The sequence below is a fragment of the Mauremys mutica genome, chromosome 1, assembly GCF_020497125.1.
Source record: "Mauremys mutica isolate MM-2020 ecotype Southern chromosome 1, ASM2049712v1, whole genome shotgun sequence".
In the NCBI taxonomy this organism is placed as follows: Eukaryota; Metazoa; Chordata; order Testudines; family Geoemydidae; genus Mauremys; species Mauremys mutica.
This window is the reverse complement of record NC_059072.1, coordinates 224,868,598-224,894,705: the sequence shown is the minus strand read 5'-3', so window position 1 is coordinate 224,894,705 and position 26,108 is coordinate 224,868,598. Positions and strand designations below refer to the sequence as shown.

General features: G+C 44.5%; 1 protein-coding gene across 6 annotated transcripts in view; it reads right to left on the bottom strand.

Moving 5' to 3' along the window:
* The window catches only part of SH3KBP1 (SH3 domain containing kinase binding protein 1), a 351,211-nt gene that overhangs the window by 98,869 nt on the left and 226,234 nt on the right, over nt 1-26,108 (bottom strand). For all 6 annotated transcript variants that reach the window (XM_045014652.1, XM_045014513.1, XM_045014730.1 and 3 more), the window contains one exon: nt 604-679. In XM_045014652.1, the coding sequence (XP_044870587.1) occupies nt 604-679 (76 nt within the window). The remainder of the gene's footprint in view (nt 1-603; nt 680-26,108) is intronic.

Sequence of the window (26,108 nt, the reverse complement as noted above, 5' to 3'; positions counted from 1 at the left end):
AGCCGTTTGTGTTTGATTTGCCTTGTATGATAGTTAAATATGTCTCCATCGGACAAAGCAGTGATCTTCCTAGGAAGCTTAATTATTACTTTTATCCTTTTTTAGGTACCTATGATTTATACACACTAAGACGCTCATACTTTCTTGGATTTTTTGTTTCTTACATAAACTCTACCACCGGATGGAACTGTTTACAACTAAACACAAAAAACAAAAATAGGAAGGGTGTTACTATTAGGGCATTGTCTACGACACACCTATAAATTGCAGTTTGAAGCTGGATCACATTCAAATCTGATTCATCTATAAGTGCTTTCAGCCTGAGGGTGAATGATGTAATTTTATTTTATTTTTGGTGGCAGAGAGTTGGGGGTAAAATTATCAGGGCAAAAACAATTCAAAAGCTTCTTAGAAACAAAGTGGCTTGTCTAAACATTGCCAACTCAAAAGCTCCATGCTGAATATATTTGTAGTCTTGCTTTTATTATGTTTCAGACATACAGAAAATTGCTCAAACCAAAACCTAAGAAAAAATATTCAACACTTCCCAAAAGGCTCAATAGCTCTGAGTGCAAATGAGGAAAAACAAACAGAGAGACCTACTCTTGGTTCTGCTGTCCATTTCTATTTTCGTTGGCTCTTGAGCTGCAGTAGCTGGAGGTAATTTCTTCCCAACAGTCTGAAATAAATAAATTATTCCTCTTTAAAACCTTTATTTTCCCAGTTAAAGCATTAGCAACAGTGCAGAAATCACGAGCAAAAAAAAAAAAGAGGGGGGGAGGGGGAGAAGAATTACATTAAAGGGACAACTTGAAATCTAGTCAGTTTGCAGGGGACAAAGTGGGGAGAAAAAAGAAAAAGGTAAAAAGATTTCAAAGTAGTACTCCTACCCTAAATGCCTCTGCCAATTTTTGTGTGATTTTACAGTCACATTTTCCTGTTTTTAAAAATACTTTCCTCTTCAATGTTGCTGTATGAAAGACCCACAGAAACAAGATGGGTAAATGGATTATACAGGGAAACTGACCATTATAAAGTGCTGCCAAACGAAGAAACAATGTGGGGAAAAAAACGAAAAAAATTCCTCCAATTTCCTTCTATCACAATAGTATTAGGTGTAACAAGTAACAATAGGAGGTAAATACATTTCAGACATAAATGTGCTTTTTAAGTTGACAGTGTCCCCTTTTGTCATTTTAAGTACATACATGATACATTATTATACTGCTTGGTGAACTAGATAATGTATCATTAGTATTAGACAGCTAAGCTGAAAGAACAGTATGCACACACTGCACAACCATCATTTTTCTTCACTGAGGCCTGGTCTACACTGGGGGGAGATCGATCTAAGTTAAGTAACTTCAACTATGTGAATAACATAGCTGAAGTCAACGTACTTAGATCTACTTACCGTGGTGTCTTCACTGTGATAAGTTGACTAATGACGCTCCCCCGTTGACTCCGCCTACGTTTCTCGCTCCGGTGGAGTACTGGAGTCAATGGGAGAGCGCTCAGCAGTTGATATATCGTGTCTTCACTAGACACAATAAATCGACCCCCGCCGGATCGATCACTCCGGAGGTAAGTGTAGACATGCCCTGACAGTGATCTTTATATATGTCCACTTTTTAATTTTAATTTTGTAAATATATTATTCTAACCCACAACAAAATTATGCCCCTGGAAAGCTTGGTAATATCTTTGGTCAAGGACCTGGCTACTTTTATTATTTGTATAACCACGGCACCTAGGAGCCCCCAGTCATGGGCCAGAACCCCACTGTGCTAGGTCAGTGGTTCTCAACCTATTTACCACTGTGGGCCACAGGTTGAGAAACACTGTGCCAGACACACACTGGCCTGGCCAGCCTTGTGCTGCCAGAGTGCCCCTTCCCTTTGGGGGAAGACCCGGGCCATGCGCCACACTGGCTCTCTGCGCCCAGTGCTCCCCTGCCCAGACACCCCCCCCTCAGACCCCTATGACCACACCGACCCCCTGCTAAGACTCCCCACAGATCCATATGCCCAGCACACACCCCCTGCTGAGAGACCTCTCCACAGAGCGGGGCCAGGAGCAGAGCTCTGTGTAAAACCTAGGGGTGCTGTAGGACCCCCCCAACCCTCTAGTTCCTGTGCCTATGCTGCCCAGCACCCCCCACAAGCTCCTCATTGCCCAGCGTTCCACATACCCTCACTTCCCAGAACCCCCCTAGGCCCCCCCGAGACCTACTCTCCCGCACCCTGCCCCCCAGCCACACTCACCGACCCTGTTGGGAGATGACTGTGTTTGCTGGGCTGAGCTGGCAGCGCAGCTAGGGATCGCTCTGGCCCCTGAGGAGCGGTGTGAATAGCCATGCTGGAGCAAGAGTGGGGCCTGAACAGGCTGAGCTCCCTCCGGACCCACTTGCCTGGCAGGGCCCCCTGCATTGGACTGCTCAGTTCTTCCCCTGCCACAGGGGGCTGCTTAGCCTTTGCTGCTGGCAAAAGTGCTCCAGCAGGGTTCCCTGCCGCCATCTCCCCATCAGCCGGCCCCACACCCTGCCAGACCGGAGGAGCAGCAAGCTTTGCAATTTTTTTTAGCGCATAGCAGGGCCACGGCTGTGTGCTAATTGGGCTGCAGGTTGAGAACCACTGTGGTAGGTGCTGCACAAACACAGAACAAAAAGACAGTCTCTTCCCCAAAGAACTTTCAGTCTAACTACAAGACAAGACACAACAGATGGATGTAGGCAGAAGAGGAAGTAAAAGTAAAACGAGACAATATTGGTTAGCAAGGCAGACAGTGATATTACTGTACCACCAGCTCAATCATTTTTCATAGGCCTTATGGAGAGTTTTGAGGAGGGATTTGAAGGAGGCTAATGAGGTAGTTTGTGGATGTTTAAGGAGAGCTCCTCTCACACATGAAGGGCAGCATGGGAGAAAACACAAAGGTGCTTGTTTGAAAATTTAACAAGCAACGGAGGCTGGCATCCTGGGCTGATCGGAGCCAGGAGTTAACATTTTGACACTGAATGAGAGACGCTAGTTGCGGGGGGGATAGGCCATGAAGGGTCTTTGAAGTAAAGACAAACAAGCTTGTGTTTGACGCAATAGAGCAGGGACTCAAGGAGAGGGTTGATATTGCTGAAGTGGCAGGCTAGGAAAATGATCTTTGTAGGAACATTCTGAATGGATATTAATGAGACAAAACTGCATTTCTCAAGGCCAGAGAAAAGGATATTGCAGTAACCAAAATGATGATAGACTGGATGAGAGTGTTATCTGTATGGATGGATAGGAAAAGCCGTATCTTAGAGATGTTATGCAGAAAGGATTTGCAAGATTTAGACATAGCCTGGTCTAAGTTGAAGGTGATGCCCAGGTTACTGGCGTGGGTGCCAAGCAGGATGGTGGTACTGTCTACACAGTGGCTGAGAAAGGAAGTGATGGGGAGGACTTGGGCATGGCGGAGGGAATTAAGAGCTGAATTTGGCCGTGTTGTACTAGAGCTGATAGCTAGACATTCATGAGGAGATGTCAGAGAGACAGGTTGAGATTTTAGGTCTGGAGTAGAGAAGTAGATCTGTCAGTCACCAGCACAGAGTCGGTAATTGAATTTGTTTGTGGGTGAGATTATTCAGTCATAAGGTGAAGAAGGAGAAGAGAAGGGGGCCAAGGACAGAGCCTTGTGGAACCCCCATGGAAGGATGAGGTGGATTCGCCAAAGGATACACTGAAGGATCAATTAGACAGGTAGGATCGGAACCAGGAGAGGACAGTCACAAAAGCCAAGGGAGGAAAACATTTCAAGAAGAGGAGCATTGTTGCCTGTGAGGAAGGCGGCTGAGAGGCCAAGCAGAATGAGGAGGGACTGCTAGTTCTGAGATTTGGCCAGGACAAGTTCATTAGAGACTTTGGCAAGAGCAGTCTCAGTGCAGTTCAAGGCAGAAGATGGGAGTAGAAACAACGAGGAGTCCTTGTGGCACCTTAGAGACTAACACATTTATTTGGGCATAAGCTATCATAGGATATAACCCACTTCATCAGATGCATGGAGTGAAAAATAAAGTAGCAGGTATAAATATATAGCACATGAAAAGATGGGAGTAGCCTTACCAAGTGGGGGCTCAGTGTTAACGAGGCCAATTCAATTAGGGTGGATGTAGCCCATTCCCAACAGTTGACAAGAGGGGGTGAATATCAAAAGAGGGAAAATTACTTTTTGTAGTGCTAACAAGGCCAATTCAATCAAGTGGATGTGGCCCATTCCCAGCAGTTGACAAGAAAATGCGAGTATCAACAGGGAAATTTATTTTTTGTAGTGACCCAGCCACTCCTAGTCTTTACTGAGGCCTAATTTGATGGTGTCAAGTTTGCAGACAGCAGACATCAATAGTAGACAATGCCTTCAATGGGCTGAAAAATTAAAGGGACAAAGGGGATGGAGTGGTAGTTGGAGAGGCAAGTGGGGTCAAGAGTGGCTACATACCTCCCCACACACTTGGAACAGTATATATCCCCATCTCATCTATGGTTCTGGATCAAAACAGGTTGGAGCTATATTGGAGCACATGCTTTAAATCAGAGGCATTGACTCTGTGATTTCTCCCTCTCTGCCCCTTTCCCCAAGCCACCACCTCCTTCCTCAAGCCACCGCCCTGCCTCTTCCCACCCCTGCTCCGCCTCTTCCTGCCCTGTTCTGCCCCCTCCCCCTGCCTCTTTCTGCCCCCTCTCCTCCCCCACAGCGCCTTCTGCATGCCACTGAACAGCTGATCGATGGAGGAGGGAGGAAGGGGAGGGGAGTTTTTTTTTAATTTAGTTCATGGAAAAATGTATGTACTAGAAACAACAGACAACAACAAACATTAACTAACTGAACACAAGATGAAGCTAGTGCATTCCAGACTTGTGGGGTGGGTTGGACTGGTGAGAGTCCTTCCCTGGAGGGAAGGGAGAAAGGAAGGAAAAAGAATGGCCCAAACACCATTGGCTGCTTTACTGGAAGGTCAGCAGGAAACACAGCAGCCCCTGGCCACTTGTTCTTTGCTCAAGACAGGAGGTAGGAGAGCAGAGTGGCACAAGACACTACTCTTTTGCAGAAGGGGAGGACAGAAGCCGAGCCCAGGCAACTTTTTCTTAAAAAGAGAGAAAATGAGAAACTGCTCGCCCAGTGTTTTACCCAAAGGGGAGCGGGGGAAAGGAACAGAGTAGTATACATGGAGAAGAGTTGCTGGGAGGACAGGATGCCCTGCAACACGATCTGTGATCCCCAAAACTCATTTATTTGGGGAACAGTAGGGAGGTCCCAGAACTCAACAACAAGGAGAGGATGAATCCAGAATTCATTGGTGTGTGTGTGTGTGTGTGTGTGTGTGTGTGTGTGTGTGTGTGTGTGTGTGTGTGTGTGTGTGTGTGTGTGTCAGAATTAGGGAATGTTACGAATGAAGTTTTTGAAGGGCAAGGGAAATATCTAATTGGTGATGGGGACGGGAGGTCCAGTTGATTTACTAGGAGAGGAAGTGAATATATAACAATGTAAATTACATAAATTTGGCTTTAGATAGGCGTGCCCTGGCAGCACAGGTACTTTCCACTTATGCATCTAGTCCTCCAGTGAAAGGTACTCAGGAAACTTTACACAATTTGTACATACTAATATCTCTCTTTTTATTGAAAGCTTGATTCCATTGCCTTTTGAGTATAGTTTGATACATAATATCTCCATTTCTTTTTATTCTGAAAACCAATAAAGCTTGAACTGTTAACTTAAAAATAGATATAAGGACACTTTCCTCCACTGTTTGAGAGACAGAATCCTCTCTATTCCAACACAGTCAACACTCTGACTGTTTATTAGGTTTTCAGAAGATTAAAACATACAGCCAACCAAGGACATCTCTAAGAAGAATCCCACAGTAGGTGTTTCTTTCACAGTTACTAATCTGTAGTAAGTGAAAGGAAAGAAAGGAAGTCCAGAAGATATATAAATCCCACCCCAACCTGGGCCAGAGTTCCTGCTGTCGGCTTTCTGATTTGTCTTTATGTCATCCTAGGTCCTTCCTAGGGGAAGTCAGCAAGTCAAGTACCTCCCAAGGTCATTGGCAGGTAACAAGGACTAAGCAAATCCAACTTTCTAATTCCTGCTGATCCTGGACACATCCCTGTCAGGATGTGTTTTCTTTCCGGGGACCAGCTCACAAAGGATGCTTTTGGTCCAGATAGTTTCTCCCCTGCTCAACTCCAAAGACCAACATACTCTACCACACTCTCTTTCACCTCTAAATAGGAGAGTTAGGCATTTTACTAAGTGTGGGAGCTGTCATGCTCCCTGGGTAAGCTGCCCCATCTGAGACTCTTCTCCAGTCTCCCGAGTTCACCTCTTTCAAGTGGCAGTCCCAAGCCTCCATTTCTCTTTCAGGCTGGCCCCCGTAATCCAACCACTCATAAGAACGGCCATACTGGGTCAGGCCAAAGGTCCATCTAGCCCAGTATCCTGTCTTCCGATAGCGGCCAATGCCAGATGCCCCAGAGGGAATGAACAGAACAGGTAATCATCAAGTGATCCATCCCGTCGCCCATTCCCAGCTTCTGGCAAACAGAGGCTAGGGTCACCATCCCTGCCCATCCTGGCATCCATAGTCATTGATGGACCTATCCTCCATGAATTTATCTAGTTCTTTTTTGAACCGTGTTATAGTCGTGGCCATCATAACATTCTCTGGCAGAGTTCCACAGGTTGAGTATGCGTTGCGTGAAGAAATACTTCCTTTTGTTTGTTTTCAACCTGCTGCCTATTAATTTCATTTGGTGGTCCTTAGTTCTTGTGTTATGAGAAGGGGTAAATAACACTTCCTTATTTACTTTCTCCACACCAGTCATGATTTTATAGATGTCTATCATATCCCCCCCTTCGTCATCTCTTTTCCAAGCTGAAAAGTCCCAGTCTTAATCTCTCCTCATATGGCTGCCATTCCATACCCCTAATCATTTTTGTTGCCCTATTTTGTACCTTTTCCAATTCTAATATATCTTTTTTTGCAATGGGGCGACCACATTGGCACACAGTATTCAAGAGGTGGGCGTACCATGGATTTATATAGAGGCAATATGATATTTTCTGTCTTCTTATCTATCCCTTTCTTAATGATTCCCAACATTGTTAGCTTTTTTGACTGCTTTGAGTGAATGTTTTCAGAGAACCATCCACAATGACTCCAAGATCTCTTTCTTGAGTGGTAACAGCTAATTTATACCCCATCGTTTTATATGTATAGTTGGGATTATGTTTTCCAATGTGCATTACTTTGCATTTATCAACATTGAATTTTATCTGCCATTTTGTTGCCCAGTAACCCAGTTTTGAGAGAACCTTTTGTAGCGATTAGCAGTCTGCCTGGGACTTAACTATCTTGTGCAGTTTTGTATCATATGCAAATTTTGCCACCTTACTGTTTACCCCTTTTTCCAGACCATTTATGAATATGTTAAATAGGACTGGGCACAGTACAAACCCCTTGCGGATACCACTATTTACACCTCTCTCCATTCTGAAAACTGACCATTTATTTCTACCTTTTGTTTCCTATCTTTTAACCAGTTACCAATCCATGAGAGGACCTTCCCTCTTATCCTATGGCAGCTTGTTTTGCTTAAGAGCCTTTGGTGAGGGACCTTGTCAAAGGCTTTCTGAAAATCTAAGTACACTAAATCCACTGAATCCCCCTTGTCCACGTGCTTGTTGGCCTCCTCAAAGAATTCTAGTAGATTGGTGAGGCATGATTTCCCTTTACAAAAACCATGTTGACTCTTCCCCAACAGATTATGTTCATCTGTGTGTCTGACAATTTTGTTCTTTAGTATAGTTACCACCAGTTTGCCCGACACCGAAGTCAGGCTTACCAGCCTATGTCAGAATCAGCTCTGGAGTCCTTTTAAAAAAATCACGTCACGTTAGCTATCCTCCAGTCATTTGGTACAGAAGTTGACTTAAATGATAGGTTACAGACAACAGTTGGTAGTCCTGCAATTTCACATGAGTTCCTTCAGAATTCTTGAGTGAATACCATCTGGTCCTGGTGACTTATTACTAGGGCTATCAATTAACTGCCATTAATTTGTGAGATTAATGCACAGCAAAATTAATGCATTAATTTTTAATACACGTTAATCACAAACCCTCTGGGCGGGATGGCAGCATGAGCTGCTCCAGAGAACCTGTCTGGTCAGGCACAGTAACACAAGCTGCCACCGGAGGGAGGGAAGAGATGAGGCTACAGAATGTTAGGTAGTTCTCATCCCCGCATTTTTAAAGTAAAAACAGGGACAGCCAGGGGATTGCTGGAACCACCGCTCCCCCACTTGAAGGGCTCACCCAAGTTGCCCTTCCCATGCCTCCCAGGGCTGGGGCTAACCCACCCCACCCCATGCCAGCCACATCTGGGGCTGCCCCCCACCCCCCCGAGCTCCGCACTGCCCAGGGTGGGGTCTCCCTCTCCCAGCCTTGTGATGTCCGCAGCTGGGGCTGATCCCTGAGCCCCAGGCCGCCTGCAGCTGGGGCTCAATCCCCACCCCCAGCCCTGTGCCGCCTGCAGCTGGGACTAATCCCCTCCTCCCCCCAGCTTCACGCCTCCCCCGGCTGAAGCTGATCCCCTCCTCCTCCAATCTCTGCACCACCCAGGGGTCAGCTCTGAGGCCAGCACTACCTGCCAGCAGCAAATTTCTCCAGTTTCCTGCTGGCGGGCATTGCTGCCTTCAGCAGCCACCTCTCTCTACTCTGCTCTGCCTTGCAGCCGGGACAAATGCCCGGGTTTGGCGAAAAAGTAGGGATGGCCAGGACAGAGCTGAAAAAGGGCCCTGTCCTGGCCAAAACAGGACGTATCGGCATCCCAGCCAGCCCGGGCCCTATTGTTCCTGGCCGGCCCCTCACTCCCTGGACCAGTTTCCCCTGTATCGTGCCCCATTGCCTCTAGCCGGCCGCTTGCTCCGGGGGCACCCCATAGAGAACATGGGCCTGGCGAGCTCAGCCTCCCTGCACCAGCCTCTCCTCCCCTGCAGTGTGATGAGTCCCTGAGGTAAAATCCCTTGTGAACAAGGACTCACTCAGCTGAAGGGAGCCCACCTGACTCAGTAAAAGGAGGCTAGCTGTTCTTCAAATTATTTTTTGGCCTTCCTAATTATATTTTTACACTTCATTTACCAGAGTTTATGCACTTTTCTATTTTCCTCATTAGGATTTAACTTCCACTTTTTAAAGGATGCCGTTTTGCCTCTCACTGCTTCTTTTACTTTGTTGTTTAGTCACGGTGGCACTTCTTTGGTTCTCTGTGTTTTTTAATTTGGGGTATACATTTAAGTTGAGCCTCTTCAACTACATCTCAGGGTTACACCCTTGCCCCTCCCCACACTTGCCAACCATAATATCTAGCAGGCCCAATGGACTTGGCACCTGCAAGAGTTTCCCTTTGGAAGCCTGTGGACAGCAATAGTATGGTTATCCCTTTATGACCTCAGTGGTAAGTCAAATTCAGGATGTTGTGGGTTGTTTCCACTACGAAGAGAGACTGATGATGGAGTTAGGCATTTTTGATGCAATCCTGTTTACATATAAGGAATGCATAAAGACCAGTTTCCCTAAACACAGCAGGCATCAAACAATGAAAGACAGTGTCTTTGCTCAGAGTTGCCCCTTTCCAGTCAGCACTTATCCCCAAAGCTCTCTCTCAGCTTTTCTCAGGGCCCTGCTCCCAGGGCTTGTTCTGACTGAGTCCTTTTTTTCTCCTGCTACTCTGGTGTATTTTTCCTCCTTCTCACAAACGCACAGACACCTCCACCAATCAATGCCTTTTCCCCTGCATTTGCTGCATCAGTCCTAAAGAAACCCCTCAGTCAGCATGGCATAACTTCTGCTCGGTCTTGCCATGAGGGTCTATGTTTTGGGCAGTGGCCTCTCTTGTTTCAGCTATTACTAAACAAAGATGCATTTAACTGCTCCTTAATTTAGCCTGAATGGAAGGATGGCTGTTATGCCCACCAGCTTTTTCAAAATCAAGTATGATTTATATTGCCAAAAGGTGCACAGCACTCCAGGGAATGGGTTTAAAATAAGATAGATCTATGCATATACTGGCATACTTTTGTTTGGCATAACTAGGGCCCTGCCAAATTCAACTTCGGTCAATTTCATGGTCATATGTTTTAGAAAATCAAACTTCATGATTTCAGCTATTTAAATCTGAAATTCCATGGTGTTGTAATTGTAGGGGTCCTGACCCACAAAGGAGTTGTGGGAGGGTTGAAAGGTTATTGGAGGGGAGGTTGTGGTACTGCTACCATTACTTCTGCACTGCTGCTGGCAGTGGCGCTGCCTTCAGAGCTGAGCAGCTGGAGAGCGACAGCTGCTTGCCAGGAGTCCAGTTCTGAAGGCAGCAATCCGCCAGCAGCAGCACAGAAGTAAGGGTGGCATGATACCTTATTGATACCATGATACCATTGTCTGGCCACCCAGCTCTGAAGGCAGCAGTGCAGAAGTAAGGATGACATGGTATGGTATTGCCACTCTTCTGCACTACTGCTGGTGGGATGCTACCTTCAGAGCTGGGCACCTGGCCAACAGCCACCGCTCTCCAGCCACCCAGCTCTGAAGTCAGCGCAGAAGGGTGGCAATACCATGACCTCCCTAAAATAACCTTGTGACCTCCTGCAACTCCCTTTTGGATGAGGAGCCCCACACAAAAGACCAGATTTCATGTTGGGAGACCAGCTTTCACTGTCCGTGATGCATTTTTCACGGCCGTGGCTTTGGTAGGGCCATAGGCATAACTCTCAACCCCTAAGCAGGCATTACTTAAGCTTTGCGCCATCCCGTTCTCTTGGCTCCCAAGTTACAACCTATTTTGCTGCAGACCCCAGACTCTCAATCAGTCTGTGTCACCCTGCAGCAGCTGATAACCTCTCTTTCTGAAGGGAAGATCTTTTAACTGATCAGTGCCTTTTGATCTCCAGGTTCTCACGAAAACTGCTATGTAACCAGGGTTAAGTCTGAGGAGAAGCTTCTTCATAGCTATAAATCTGGCTATTGTGTTTGACTGTTTGCTGGGATCCTTCTTCTCTAGGCTACTATTTATCCTTTTCTGCTTGTTTTCCATAACAACCCCTTTTGATCTAACTCCATAGCAAGAAATCCACCATGAACAAATACAGAGAGGCAAGCACAATATTCATAATAATAATGTAGATATTTCCTAGTTCTCCACAGGATCAATGACAAACACTTCTGACTTTGCGTGGCAAGATCTTGATACAATTTCTCACCCTCCCCCACCTTTTCCTTACTATACCGTAATGAAGAAACCACTTCCTGCTGGAGAGAAAAACATTACATACAATCTTTAAGCTATTTCAGACACAATGATTCACACAGCAAAATGCTGACATACAATAATAGTTAGTATGAATATTAAATATTTGCTTTCATTTTTGTTTATTCATCTCCCAAATTCACCACAACCTAAATACTAACATTTTTATGAGGATGGATCTCAGAGCACTAGGCAATCATTAATGAAGAATCATCATCCCTCTGAACCAGATAATGGTTGATAATATTTCTACTTAACAGATGGGGAAACCGAGACACAAAGTGACTTGTCTAAGAACAGAAAGGGAATTTGTTGTGGACACAGGGAGAGAACCCAGATCTCCTGCCTCTCAGCCTAGGCTGCCTCTAAAGAGGCACCAGAATACATCACCAAAACAAGAGTATCTTGATCTTGCCAGTCCTATGGGGTAACAATAGTTGGATTATGTAGCTGTGAAACACAAATTCCCCATATCTTATGGCTACAAGCAAGTGGATCCTAAAGATGAAAAGGGAAGGAAACCTTTCCTGCACAAAAACAGCCAATCAAAATAATAATACTGGCCAAACTTTGCTGTACAGATATTAAGAGATGTCACAGATTTAGCAGCAACCTGCAGGCATTAATGCTTGGTTTCACGAAGCCAATGCCTAGCATTAAAATAACAGGCAGTAATTAATACAATGGGTTTCAATGGCACTGTGAAGTCACATACACTGCATAGCCCTATCAATCACTGCAGTTCATGCTTTTCCCAGTTATCGAAGTAAAAGTTGTCATAACACTGTACAGATGGCAAGTTACCTCTCTTGAAGTCATTCTGTGATAAATAATGCTCTCTTTCCCCCTATATCATTTGGAATCAGGGTGATATCCAGAAGAGTGATGGACAACATAGGATAAAGCCAAGCATAGCATGGGCAGACAACATGCAAGTTTCCATCACATTGCTCCGTTAAGGCCCTTCAGTCGTCACCTGCAACACCTGAGCCTTTCTTAAAGGTGACATGCAAAAGGGAGAAAAATTGGACTTGCGCCCAGTTTTTCTTCTTAATGATTATACAGAAAGCCTGAAAGATTTTTGTTTTTATTAATCTACTTGTATTTTACATTAAAATGAGGGCTTGTCTGCTTGGAACATTCAGTGATGACTGGAGAACAAGTGAAATATCGACATCACAAAAATCAATATGGGGAAAGCTGAGCAACTGAGAACGGAAAACTTTTTTTAAACTCCTGTATTACTTCTATGAATAACATTTTGGATAAAGGTTGTAGTATTGCCAATCCTACGCATTGAAAAAGCATCAGTCAAGCAAACAAAAATTGTCAGATTATCTTAAATCAAGAGAGATTTTTAAAATAATGCATTTGGTGTGGGGGTTGATTTTGTTTTTGTTTTTTGTTTGTTTGTTTGCTTTCTGGTTTTGGAACCATTAGGATACACTCAGGTCACATTTTCAAGCTTTATTTCAGAATTATGAGGGCCATAAACTTACTTTATTTTTAATGAAAATGTGAGATTATCAAATAGTCACATGACTCCAGGAGCTAAACACTTAATATTACAAAACTCATGATAAAATAATGTGAGTTACCAATACAGAAGCTGCCTTTGTTAAAGATTCCAAACCCACATTCCTTCAAATAAAGTGCCACAATAAACGTGGCCTGAACTCTTCAACAAGACCTTCAGCACAACCAGAAAAGATTGGGGTTTGAGGGAAAAATTGATCAAGATTTTTTAAAAAAATATTTTAGATCTTCTTTAGAGATCATAAAGAATCAAGATGAGGCACAAGTCCAATGTTATAAACAATTTGCAGCTCAAATGGTGTGGTGATTTTGTGATTCTGGATGCTAAGCAAAGTCAAGCTCTCACTTGTGATCTAATCAGGTCAGGACTGAAGGCTCTGTTATACTCCAGCACAACAGTTAAAGGAATACAATTCCCCCTTAACACCTATGTATTAACATAGGTAGGCTTCTCCTGGCATCAACTTAAGGGATTGTCTACACTTGGAAATTTACCTGTTTAAGACCCTGTGTGGACATTTATTTCAGAATAGCAGGACTCTATGGTCTACACTACGTGTTTATATCGAATTTAGAGGCGTTAAATCGAATTAACCCTGCATCCATCTACACAACAAAGCCATTTCCTTCGACATAAAGGGCTCTTAAAATCGATTTCTGTATTCCTCCCTGACGAGGGGATTAGCGCTGAAATTGATATCGCAGGTTTGAATTATTGTTAGTGTGGATGCAATTCAACAGTATTGGTCTCCGGGAGCTATCCCACAGTGCACCATTGTGACCGTTCTGGACAGCACTTTCAACTCAGATGCACTGGCCAGGTGTACAGGAAAAGCCCCACAAACTTTTGAATCTCATTTCCTGTTTGGCCAGTCGAGCTCATCAGCACAGGTGACCATGCAGAGCTCATCAGCACAAGTAACCGTGCAGTCCAAGAATCGAAAAAGAGCTCCAGCATGGACCATACGGGAGGTACTGGATTTGATCGCTGTATGGGGAGACGATTCTGTGCTATCAGACCTATGTTCCAAAAGACGAAATGGCAAAACATTTGAAAAAATCTCCAAGTGCACAATGGAGAGAGGCCACAACAGAGACTCAATACAGTGCTGTGTGAAAGTTAAGGAGCTCAGACAAGTGTACCAGAAAACCAAAGAATCAAATGGACGCTCCAGGGCAGAGCCACAGACATGCCACTTCTACGCTGAGCTGCATGCAATTCTACGGGGGGTCGCCACCACTACCCCACCCTTGACCATGGATTCTGAAGAGGGGGTACTCTCAGCCATGCCTGAGGATTCTGCGGACAGGGAAGATGAGGAGGATGAGGAGGACGCCCTTGAGGAGAGCACACAGCACTCCATTCTCCCCAACAGCCAGGATCTATTTCTCACCGTGACTGAAATACCCTCCCAACCCTCCCAAGGCGGTATTCCAGACCATGAAGCGCTAGAAGGGGCCTCTGGTGAGTGTATCTTTGTATATATAATACATGATTTAAAAGCAAGTGTGTTTTGATGATTAATTTGCCTTGAGGACTTGGGCTGCATTCGCTGCCAGTACAACTACTGGAAAAGTCTGTTAACGTGTCTGGGGATGGAGCAGAAATCCTCCAAGGACATCTCTATGAAGCTCTCCTGGAGGTACAGCCCTTGCAGAAGGTTTCTGGGGAGAACCAGCCACGCGGTGGGGGGAGGGATAAAGCGATCATCCCAGAGAATTGGATGGGGGGATTTACTTTGATTTTTGCTGCTGCATGTTAACACGCTGCTTTTATGAAGGTTGCAGAAGCCAAAAGACTATGGCTTACCATGACCGCCTGCAAGCCAAATTCTGTTGCCCAGCCCTGTGTCTGTGATCTCTAACACCAAAGCCGCAGGCACTCAATATAAAAGATGCAAAATGCGACCTTGTACCGAAATCATGTGTCCTATGTAATGTGAATAGTGTTGTTCACCATGAAAGAGTATACCCATTGTTCTGTAAAATGTATCTTTTTAAATACTTCTCTCCCTTTTTTCCCTCCCACAGCTGCAAATTTTTCAAGCCTCCCTCCTCCATCCCAAAGGCTATCTCAGAGAAGGCGGCGAAAAAAAATGCACATACGATGAAATGTTCTCTGAGATCATGCAGTCGACTCGCAATGAAAGACCTGATCTGAATGAGTGGACACAGTATCACAGTACAGGAAAGTGGCTAATGACTGTTAGGACAGTAGGGATGAACATGAGGGACAATCGAGATGAGAGGTGGCGGCAGGAAGATCAGAGGAGGCAGGATGCAACGCTGGGGCTACTGCGGGATCAAACGGACATGCTCCGGTGTCTGGTGGAGCTTCAGGAATGGCAGCAGGATCACACAGTGCTGCTGCAGCCCCTGTTTAACTGCCTTCCCCCCTCCCCAAGTTCCATAGCCTCCTCATCCAGACGCCAAAGAACGCGGGATGGGGGATTTACTCCAGGGACATCTCCATGAAGCTCTCCTGGAGGTACTCCAAAAGCCTTTCCAGGAGTACAATGATGATGGCTACCAGGCGTAATACACCGTGTGCTGCCAAAAGGCAATGAGCTGCTACTGTGTAGCATTGCAGTCCCAAGTCTGCCAGCACCCAGGAGACATACGGTGATGGTGAGCTGAGCGGGCTCCATGCTTGCCATAGTATGGCGTCTGCACAGGTATCCCAGGAAAAAAGGCGTGAAACAATTGTCTGCCGTTACTTTCACGGAGGGAGGGAAGGAGGGGGGCATGACATGTACCCAGAAACACCCGCGACAATGTTTTTTTGCCCCATCAGGCATTGGGATTTCAACCCAGAATTCCAATGGGCAGAGAACTGCGGGATCTATGGGATAGTTACCCACAGTGCAACGCTCCGGAAGTCGACGCTAGCCTCAGCACTATGGACGCACACCACCGATTAATGTGCTTAGTGTGGATGCAAACACTCGACTTTATACAATCTGTTGCCAAAAATCAAATTCTGTAAAATCAGAGTAATTCCGTAGTGTAGACATACCCTATCAAGGAAATACAGAACTGATGCACCAGTTTAAGAGCCTACCACTGTACTGTAGTGTATACCACTGTCTTCCATTTAGATTTTATATTGATAGACTTTGGGCTTGTCTACGCTGACAGTTTACAGTGCTGCAACTTTCTCGCGCAGGGGTGTGAAAACCATCCCTCTGAGCACTGCAAGTTTCAGCGCTGTAAAGTGCCACTGTAGCTGCGCTCCCAGCGCTGGTAGCTATTCCCCTCATGGAGGTGATTTTTTTTTATAGTGCTGGGAGAGCTCTCTCCGAGCACTCTGCCACGTCTACACAGGCACGTTAAAGTGCTGCTGCCGTAGCGCTTTAACATTGCCAGTGAAGATGTGCCCTTTGAGAATAATCTTGTCTCATCCATTCAGACATTGGTGATTGTGACAAGGGCCTGCAAAGAAGAGAAAGAGGCTAGTCACACTATCTCAGAGTGCTCTCAGAAGTTCAGAAAATTCCACTGACTGAGGCAGGGGGAAAAGAATGCAAAGATTCTTTGGCCATTGCTTTCCCTTTCCCCTTCAGCTACTATTTTTGAATTCTTGTTTACATGTGATGAAAGAATTAATTTTTTGCTCCAGGCACAAATCCAAGGCCATTACTATCATAAGAGAAAAGTAGGTCTTTGTTCTTTTGTATTTATTTTAAAAACTAAGAAAATGAAAAAATAATAATAGAAAAATCTCCGATAGGCAACTTATGAGAGGGAGGCTCTCAACTACAAAAAAGAAGCAAACAGAAATAGTTACCAATTTCTTCCAGATGTTGAATGAACAGGAGCATAAACAAGCTTCTTGTCAACTAAACAGTGTTTTTTTGTTCTGTTTTTTTTGTGGTGATGGGGAATACTTCTTCTACTTACATCTTAAAGGGACACAAATCTTAACGTCTTTTAAACTTCAAATCTGAACTTTTACATTTCACATTTAAATTTTCAATAAAGTCCTCCAGAAGTAAATGTATCCCACTTTGTCAGAGAAATTTAACAATGGAGAAGTGACTAGAATAAGTTATTCCTGTGAAACCGAACTCAGCTCTATGTGAACTGTCTTCCATGCCAGCAACACTTAGTTTTACTACCATGGGGTCTTCCTGACTCTCTACGTGAGCTCTGCTGAAAGAACAGAATTAACAGTAACTGAAGGGTCAGTACAGTGGCACTTCAGACAGGGGGAAGTTTAATTCTCACATTTAAAAAAAAAGTCCTTAAAAAAGGAAGGAAAAGTTTCTCAGCAGAGTGGATTAAAATTCCTGACTTTCTATATAGTTGTCTCCCCTGTTCATCTGAATGGCTTCCTCCATCTACACCTCTGCCCAGCTTCAAGAGGAAAGGCATTGCTTTGTCCCAGTTTAGAAAGTCACACTTGGCTGGTAAGACCTGGAACTTAGCCATGCATAGTTGTAAGGAGGCAGAGAAGAACATTTTTCTCACAAGTAGATCAAGCCTTCAAGTATGTCCTTGAGGAGGGTGATCCTGGCTGGACCAGAAACTGACAAGATGTCAAACAGCTTGCAGGATTTCTCTGATCTAACAGAGATCTCTATCTCCAGAGTCTCAGCAATCCTCAAGGATCTCCTGGAAAGACAAAGTCATCCGGCGCCAGTACCAATGCTGAGTACACTGCTTCATTCAATGACAAAGAGTTCCTTTGGTTTCTTTGATGGTGAGATGCTGTTGTTGCTCTGTCCCTAAATCTGGTTCTTCCTTGTGCTCGGGCATAGGTGATCTGGCCAAAGATGCAGGTGAGGAGTTTGGTGGAGACCGGGCTTCTCTATACCTGAGATAGTGGACCACAGTTCTCCAAATAGGCCCAGAGTGGCTTACAATAGGAATGTGGCTTACCTCTTTGGTATTGGCCAGATCAGTGGCCAGTCCTTATGAGACACTGGTGGCTGAGCCCTGTAGGGAAAGCTGCAGGTCTCTCTTCAGTGTCCACCTAACCTCAGAGGAGAGGTTTCTCTGTTCGAAGATGAGAACAACATTTGCCTTGGTGACGGTGTGGAGGAATACACTTCCTTTAGGGGCACCACCAATGTACATAGTGATCTCGCTACTGGGGTCTATAGTGGTACCAGTACTGATCTCCCAGGGATGTAGGCATTGACAATGGGAAGTACATCACTGGAGACAGTATTGGTGCCAGAGGAGTCTGTCTCAGTGTTGTGGGCTGCTCATTATCACCAGTCCTTGATGCCACATGAGGCTTGATGTTTTATCTCTAGAGGCTTTATGTGGTCTGTCCTTATGGGAGGACACTGATCTCTGCCTGGACTCTCAGCTTCTGTGTTGTGAGCACCCCCTCTCAGTGCCAAACTTCGGTACCAGAGTCATTGGTGCTGGCTTCAGTGTTGATGATGCCAGATCAGCTTCAGTGTCTGGGACATCAGAGCTAGTGCCAGGTCTTTTCTCAGTGCCAGTGTTCAGCACTGCTTGTCTGCTAGATAAACTGGCCTCATCCAGCAACCTAACTGCTAGCAGAACTCTGGAGCCCATCTCCTCAGGGTCTGATGAGACTTTCATGGATTGCTCCAGGAGATGGAGTTTCAAGACATTTCACATGTCCTAGCAGAGAATGATAGGCACACCGAACATCTACTCAGTATATATGGCTCTCTTAAACAGAAGAGACATTTGCTGTGCCCATCTTTTAGGGGAGTTAATCCATCACAGGACAGACAGGTCTTGAAGCCCTTGGGTTTTGAGTCTGTCATGTTAAGTAGCCCTGTAATGGGGAGTCCATCCAGGAGGTGTCAAACTATTCAGATGAGTAGATATAGATTACAGTGGTCATATGTGGAAGAATGAGAAGAGCAATGAAGGTTTGTAGAAGATTTTTGAGACGGTTTAGCTAAAACTAAGAACTAGTGGCTTGGACACTCGCCAGGCTCTGTTCTGTGGCCATGGGTGGTAATAAGGTATTGAGGGAGGACTGCAGCTGTGCCATTCTTTATGCCCTACCATGGGAGCATGAGGAGGCACAAAATGCATGTGTGGCCCAGACGGACACTACTATATAAAAAAAAATCTTGCATGAACTTACAGTGAGATCTACACTCACACATACTTGAAGAAGTTTTACTTTTTAATTTCTAGGAAGATATTTCACCCAGTGCAGAGTGAAAACCAATCACAAATATTTTTGAACTACATGTCGCCATCCCTTTGCAGGCAGGCAAACCAAATTATCTGCAATTGCAGAATCTGAAAATATTCCAATACCACACAATCCAATAGATTGCATTGAATTTTCCTGTTAAATTGCTGTTTGTTCTTGCATCAAATTAGGAGCTGTATAAACATAACAACTGTATGCAGGTTATGAATTACTGTTACTTTGCTACATCATTTCTCTGCTAGGTTAAAAACATTGTTTTCAGATTGCATGGCAAATAAATGGAACACTGATATCTTGATACTTCCTTCTCTGGGGAAATTTAATAAATTCACAAATATGAAAAGCCTTTTAGGATGAAATCTTAGCCATACTGAAGTAATTGAGCAAAACTTCTCAACCACCAGGATTACATACACAAACAGCATACTAGCGACCACATTATAGAATGATATTTTAAGCAATAGTATCTTTGTTAGTTCTAAACCAAATTTCTTCAAGCATGTCAAATCTCCTTAACTTCACTAAAGACTAAATTCAGTATAATATTTAAACAATTTTAAAATATAAGCATGTACACCCAAAATATCTACAAATGTCAAGATACACATAAACAGAATTCTTTTAACATAATTAAAATTCAACTTAGAAATTGAAACTCATGAAAAATTTCAGGACAGAAGTTATTTTCAGAGACTACTATAAGCAGTTGAAAATAAATTCAAACTAGATTATTCCACAACTAGAGAAACTATCACAGATCTACAAGTCTCATTTAAAATTGTGTTAAACAGGTTGTGATCATATCAGATCACCTTCAGTCCATTCAGTGCCGTAGAAATAAAGTGCTGGATCTCAGAGCAACTTATACTTCCTTGTATTTGACACACACAGACGCTTTTCACATCTGAATCCAAGCAGACGAGTGAGCAGAAAAGCAAAAAATAATAAGCAGTGCAGAGAGCTCCAGATTAGGTTAATTTTAAAACAAAGCAGGATTTTGTTGGGGTTTTCCATTTCTGGGCAGTGTCAGTTGTTTGTTCATCAGGGTCACATCTAAGCATTGTTTTCTCTTTCAGTGAAAAAAGATAAACTGCCGTCTTTCATCAGGTAAACTGTATAAACACACTTAAGGCTAATAGCCAGTGCTCTGAATACTGAACGAATAGGCAGATGTGCTTTGAAAGATTAAAAGTTATTTTTCAAAATTGCTTTATCTCTTGAAGTTTTTAAGAAAAGGGTGTGACAGACCCAGACCAGTGGGGTACAGGAGTCTGGTAGAGGGCAAATATACTGGTCACTGGATGAGTAGTTTTCTGTTCCCTGAGTGATCAGAGCAGGGGCTGCACTAGAGTAATCAGGAACCTGCTAGAACCAATTAAGGCAGACAGGCTGATTAAAACACCTGCAGCCAATCAAGGCAGGCTAATCAGGGCACCTGGGTTTAAAAAGGAGCTCACTCCAGTCAGGCCAGAGGAGAGGAAGTGCGTGTGAGGAGCTGGGAGCAAGAGGCACAAGGAGCTGGGAGTGAGAGGGTGTGCTGCTGGAGGACTAAGGAGTACAAGTGTTATCAGACACCAGGAGGAAGGTCCTGTGGTGAGGATAAAGAAGATGTTTGGAGGAGGCCATGGGGAAGTAGCCCAGGGAGTTGTAGCTGTCAAGCAGCTGTTACAGGAGGCACTATAGACAGCTGCAATCCACTGGGCCCTGGGCTGGAACCCGGAGTAGAGGGCGGGCCCGGGTTCCCCCCAAACCTCCCAACTCCTGATCAGACACAGGAGGAGTTGACCCAGACTGTGGGGAAGATCACTGAGGTGAGCAAATCTGCCAATAAGCACAGGACCCACCAAGGTAGAGAAGGAACTTTGTCACAAGGGTTATTGATGCTTCATGTGAAAATTACTCTTGAGCTAGCTGGATAAAGAGAAAGATTTCAGTGATGTAAAAAGGTACTTGAAAAGACAATTTAAAATAACACGTTAAGATGAATAACAAAAAGCACTTATCTTGCTGGAAGAAGAGTTATTTATATAGTGCTGTGTGTACATGACACTTTAAAGACAAAAATGACAAGCCCAGCACCAATCTGCTTGTAGACAATGCTACAAATGATAACAAACAATGAAAATGGGAGAGGGTACAAAAATATAATATGGCTGAGTTGGTCTACTATGCAGGCAGCTTGACAGTTCTGTATTTATTATTTTTTCATATTTTTATTTGCTGTTGCTAAATGAAGATTTAAAACAGAAGAGTTCCTTTAAAATAAAATAGAAGGCGTAGAGAGACATCAGCACTTTTAGAAGCAGGAGTTCAAATATGTGTTTGTCCATTTGTTTACTGAAAGAAAACCTTGGCTAGTTCCATGAGATTAATTACCTATTAGCCACTTTACTATGTTATTTACAAATACAGTAATTTAAACTAGTAATACTGTGTGGTTTCACAGAAGCATTAAAAAGGTAGGAAATGCCTGAATTCAGATTGCATGTTCAGCCTTCGTTCTACTCTGTTGTGGGTATGCTTTATAACACACTCAATGGCATGATTACAGACTGTCAGGTAATCCGGTATCATTCCATTTTTTCTATAATTTTAAATGCACAAATGTAACATTCTGTAGTATTCTATGTACGCAGACAGTCATTGATTGTTATTTACAGTTTATGAAAAGTAAACAGCGCATGCGTTTTACCTACCAGTACTGCACTTAACATACAACTTAAAACGTACTTGTATTATGACAATGCAAGAGTCATCTTTTGTTCCTTCCTTTATGTAACTCTCCCACACTGCATTGTTCCATTGTGTGCTCCTGGTGAGCTACAGTGTGAAAGGAAAGTACTAGCAGTGCTCTGTGGTGGGGTGGGGGTGAGCGGACAGGGGAATAACATGACAGTGTTGCCAACTCTCATGATTTTATTGTTAGTCTCACAATATTTGATAGGTTTCAGAGTAGCAGCCGTGTTAGTCTGTATCCGCAAAAAGAACAGGCGTACTTGTGGCACCTTAGAGATTAACAAATTTATTTGAGCATAAGCTTTCGTGGGCTACATCCGATGAAGTGGGCTGTAGCCCACGAAAGCTTATGCTCAAATAAATTTGTTAGTCTCTAAGGTGCCACAAGTACGCCTGTTCTTTTTACAATATTTGATGTTTTACTTGAAGACTCAAATCCAGGAACTGAGTGATCACTCAGCTTCCATTAAAAAAAAAAGATGTTTCTAGCTCTTGTGGTTGCAGAGAAAAAGCCTGAAAATGCAATGTGAGCATACACTAAAGACCCAGAAAGCAAAAGGCAAATAAAAAGAACCCATTAATTTTTTAACAAAATCCCTTGATTTTAAAGCCAATCTCATGATTTTTCAATGTTTGGGCTTGGCAATGCTGCCTAAAGCACACAATAAAGAAGGGGAAGCAGCAAAGGGCAAGACAATGTAATAAGAAGTGGGAAGATGCAATAAAACAAAGACGCTGTGAAGAATTAGGCTGGAAAAAAAAACAATCAAAAAACATGCAAAAAAAATAACTAGTAGCTTTTCCATTATATAAGGGTGAGACAAATAAAATAAACAAAATAGAAATAAAGAGAAAAGGAACAGAACAGGAAAAAACATTAAATCATAGCACAACAAAGGAGCGCATTATTCTCTGAACACTGTAACTCTTTTTCACATTAATATGAGCAAACCACTGCAATCCCATTCAGTGCTGAAAAACTGACCTGTAGGCCATTAGTATATTTTCCATTTGCCCTTCCTAACATGCCTCAAACCTGGTCGGACCCGAGGGAGCTACTTTTAGGTTGGGGAGACATTATTTCAATGTCCCAAGACCATTCAGCAGTCACTGACTTCATAAAAGCTGCCATTCTTCACAATCATGGCAGTTTTAGGAAAGAAGTGGATGCTTATCTACAGGAACTGGACTGAGGCCATCAGCTCCTTTCATTTTGGTCAAAAGAAGAAACATTCTATGGATGTCTTCCACGTCCTTAGCTACGTGGGCAACAGAGAGCTAAAGGTGTAAGACTTCATACCCTAATAGCAAACCCCTGAACTAATCAGTTCTTTGACTAATATTCTGAAAGGGAATATTTCCAAACTTTCAACTGCTATAGACAAAAGGGGTATAGATTTAAGAAGTTTCAACATTTAGAACATTTGGCCCAAATTCATCCTTGGTTTATTTCCTCTAAAGTGTTAAACCTGTAATAATTAACTTTTTTTAGTTATTTTATTTTACACAAACAAAATTATACACACTCACTATCAGTAAAGACCCTGTGGCATTTAGGCTCCAGTTGCTGGAATCCTTGAAAGTCCACCCAGTTTTCCATACTTCCTGTTTGAAACCTCACACAGATAATCACTTTCCCAACCACTCAGCTTTACCACCACCTCCCAGAGATGTCCAGGGTCAAGAGGCAATGAGGTCTGGGAACTCCTAGACGTCACATGAGTTTGAGGCAAAAACTCTTATTATCTGGTGGAGTGGGAGGGCTATGGACTGAAAGAGCAATCATGGAAACCAGAAGAAAACATTGGTGTTCCACAACTTGTACATGCCTTCCATCAGAAACACCCCCTGAAACCTGGTCCCACGGACTCTAGTAGGTGCCCTTGAAGGGGAGGTGCCAGTACTGACAGGATCTAGCCTGCAGCAGAGCCAGTCTCCTGGCAACTTAATGAGCTCAGCTGTCTGAGCGCGCCATCTGATTGGTTGAGGGAGTCAGCAGGCTGTTACATAAGATAAGTAGCCACAACAGTCCAGTGGCTGCTCAATGCATTCCTAGCCTGCAGCTGTACCTAGTCCTGTCCCTACCTCTGCTGTCTCTAGTCTTGCTTCAGCCCCAGTGTGTATCTGTTCCTGCTCCAGCCCCAGCCCCAACCTTTACCTGCTCTGCCTCAGCCCCCAGCTTCTTCCTGACTTCTGACTCCCAGTTCTGACCCTCCACTATGCCTTCTGACTGCAACTCTGGTTAACCCTTTGGCTCTGCTCTAATGGATAGGCCAGATTCTTGTTCACACCACTAGACCAGACTGCCCATGGCCTTGGGGAACAGAAATTTGATAATAGAGGGATCTTCAATCTACCAAATAAAAGTACAAGAAGCTGGAAAAATTCAGACTAAAACTAAGGTGCAAATTTATAACAGTAAGTGTAATTAATCATTGGAACAACTTATCAAGTGTTGTGGTGGCTTCATTATCACTGGAAATTTTTAATTTAAGACTGAATGTTTTTCTAAAAGACACGCTCTAGTTCAGGGGTCCCCAACATGGTGCCAAATGCGCCCGCGTCCTGGCCAGTGGTCGAGCATCCGCTGAAATGCCACCAAAATTCGGTGGCATTTCGGCGGCGACGCCTCTGGATGCTGCTGCTTGCCGCCGACAAGCGATGTCATCCAGAGGCGTTGCCGCCAAATTTCGGCGGATGCTCGACCACCCCCACGGTCCTTCGTCTGGCACCTGCCAGACGAAAAAGGTTGGGGACCACTGCTGTAGTTCAAGCTAAGGTGACCAGACAGCAAATGTGAAAAATCGGGACAGTGGGTGGGGGGTAATAGGAACCTATATAAGAAAAAGACCCAAAAATCAGGACTGTCCCTATAAAATCGGGACATCTGGTCACCCTAGTTCAAGCACAACTATTGGACCTGAAACACAAATTAATTCAGGGAAGTCCTATGGTCTGTGTTGTGCAGGAGGTGAGATTAGACAATCACAATAGTCCCTTTTGGTCTTAAAAATGTATGACTCTATAAAATCTGAAATTTTGACATTTGATGCTGCTAGATCCTCAGTTATCACTTTTGTTAATGAGCTAAAAATCTTTCCTCCCAAGAGATTTCACTGGGATTAGTGTATCAGTGACAAAGTAAACGCAGGGAGTTGAGAGCAACAGTTTAGCTAAGTAGAAATTGCGTAAACAAATGGAGCAAGGCATATTGGAATCACAGATGAGTAAAAAGCTTAGCAAATGAAATAAAAAGAATAAACGCAGAACTGAATCTATGCACCATGCTCCTAACTGCCTTATCTCAAAGGAACAAAAAATAACAGCTAAATGAGGTACGTGAACAATATTTGAGTGAATACAGTCACTTGCTCTCTCTCTCAACTGGAGATTCACAATGGAAGGTCAGGTTCTTCTTCGAGTGATTGCTCCTATGCATTCCAGTTAGGTGTGCGTGCCGCGCGTGCACGGCTCTTCGGAAGATTTTTACCCTAGCAACTCCGGCGGGCCGGCTGGGCGCCCCCTGGAGTGGCGCCGCTATAGCGCAGGATATATACCCCAGCCGGCCCGTCCGCTCCTCAGTTCCTTCTTTCCGCCCGTGACGGCCGTTGGAACAGTGGAGCACAGCTCAGCTGACCTCCACTTCCCTAGCTACTCGTAGTTTTCTCTCGTTCTGTTTATAGTTGTAGTTAACTCTGTTTGTTTGTAGAATAGTATAGTGTATTTATTTTACAGGGGTTGGGGTTTATCCCCTTCCCCTCACCCGGGGCCGGGTCCGATGCCCGGTCCACAGGGTTTTCTAATGCTCGGCCGGCCACAAGCCGCTGCCGACAAGAGATCTTCTCCTAAGTGCCTCGAGGGATCTTACCTCACAGATAAGTGCCGCATTTGTGAGGCCCTTAATCAGTGAACAAAGGGGAGCGGGGCTTTCGTTTTAAACAGCTCCTGAGGGAGGCAGCTCTTGCTCCTCCGCTCTCGGCGCCGAGCGCTAGTTAGTTTTCACGGCGCGCTCCCTCGGCACCGGACCGCCGGTGCCGCCAAGGCCTCCTGGCACCACCGTCGCTGACTCCGACGTACCCTCGGCATGGACCTCTCTCCTGGAGGATGAAGAGTTACTCCGGCCAGGCAAGAACCGTCGAGTCCAGTGCTGGAAAGCTCCCCGGTACGCATCGTGGTCGAGCTCGCCCGGAAGCTGTGTCCGAGCCGCCTGCTCCGCAGCTGAGCGCTATGCTCAGTCGGATCGCCCGGCACCGATGTCTGCCGCGGCACCGACAATATCCGCACCTTTCACTCCGGCCAGGCAAGAGCCGTCGAGTCCGGTGCTGGAAAGCTCCCCGGTAC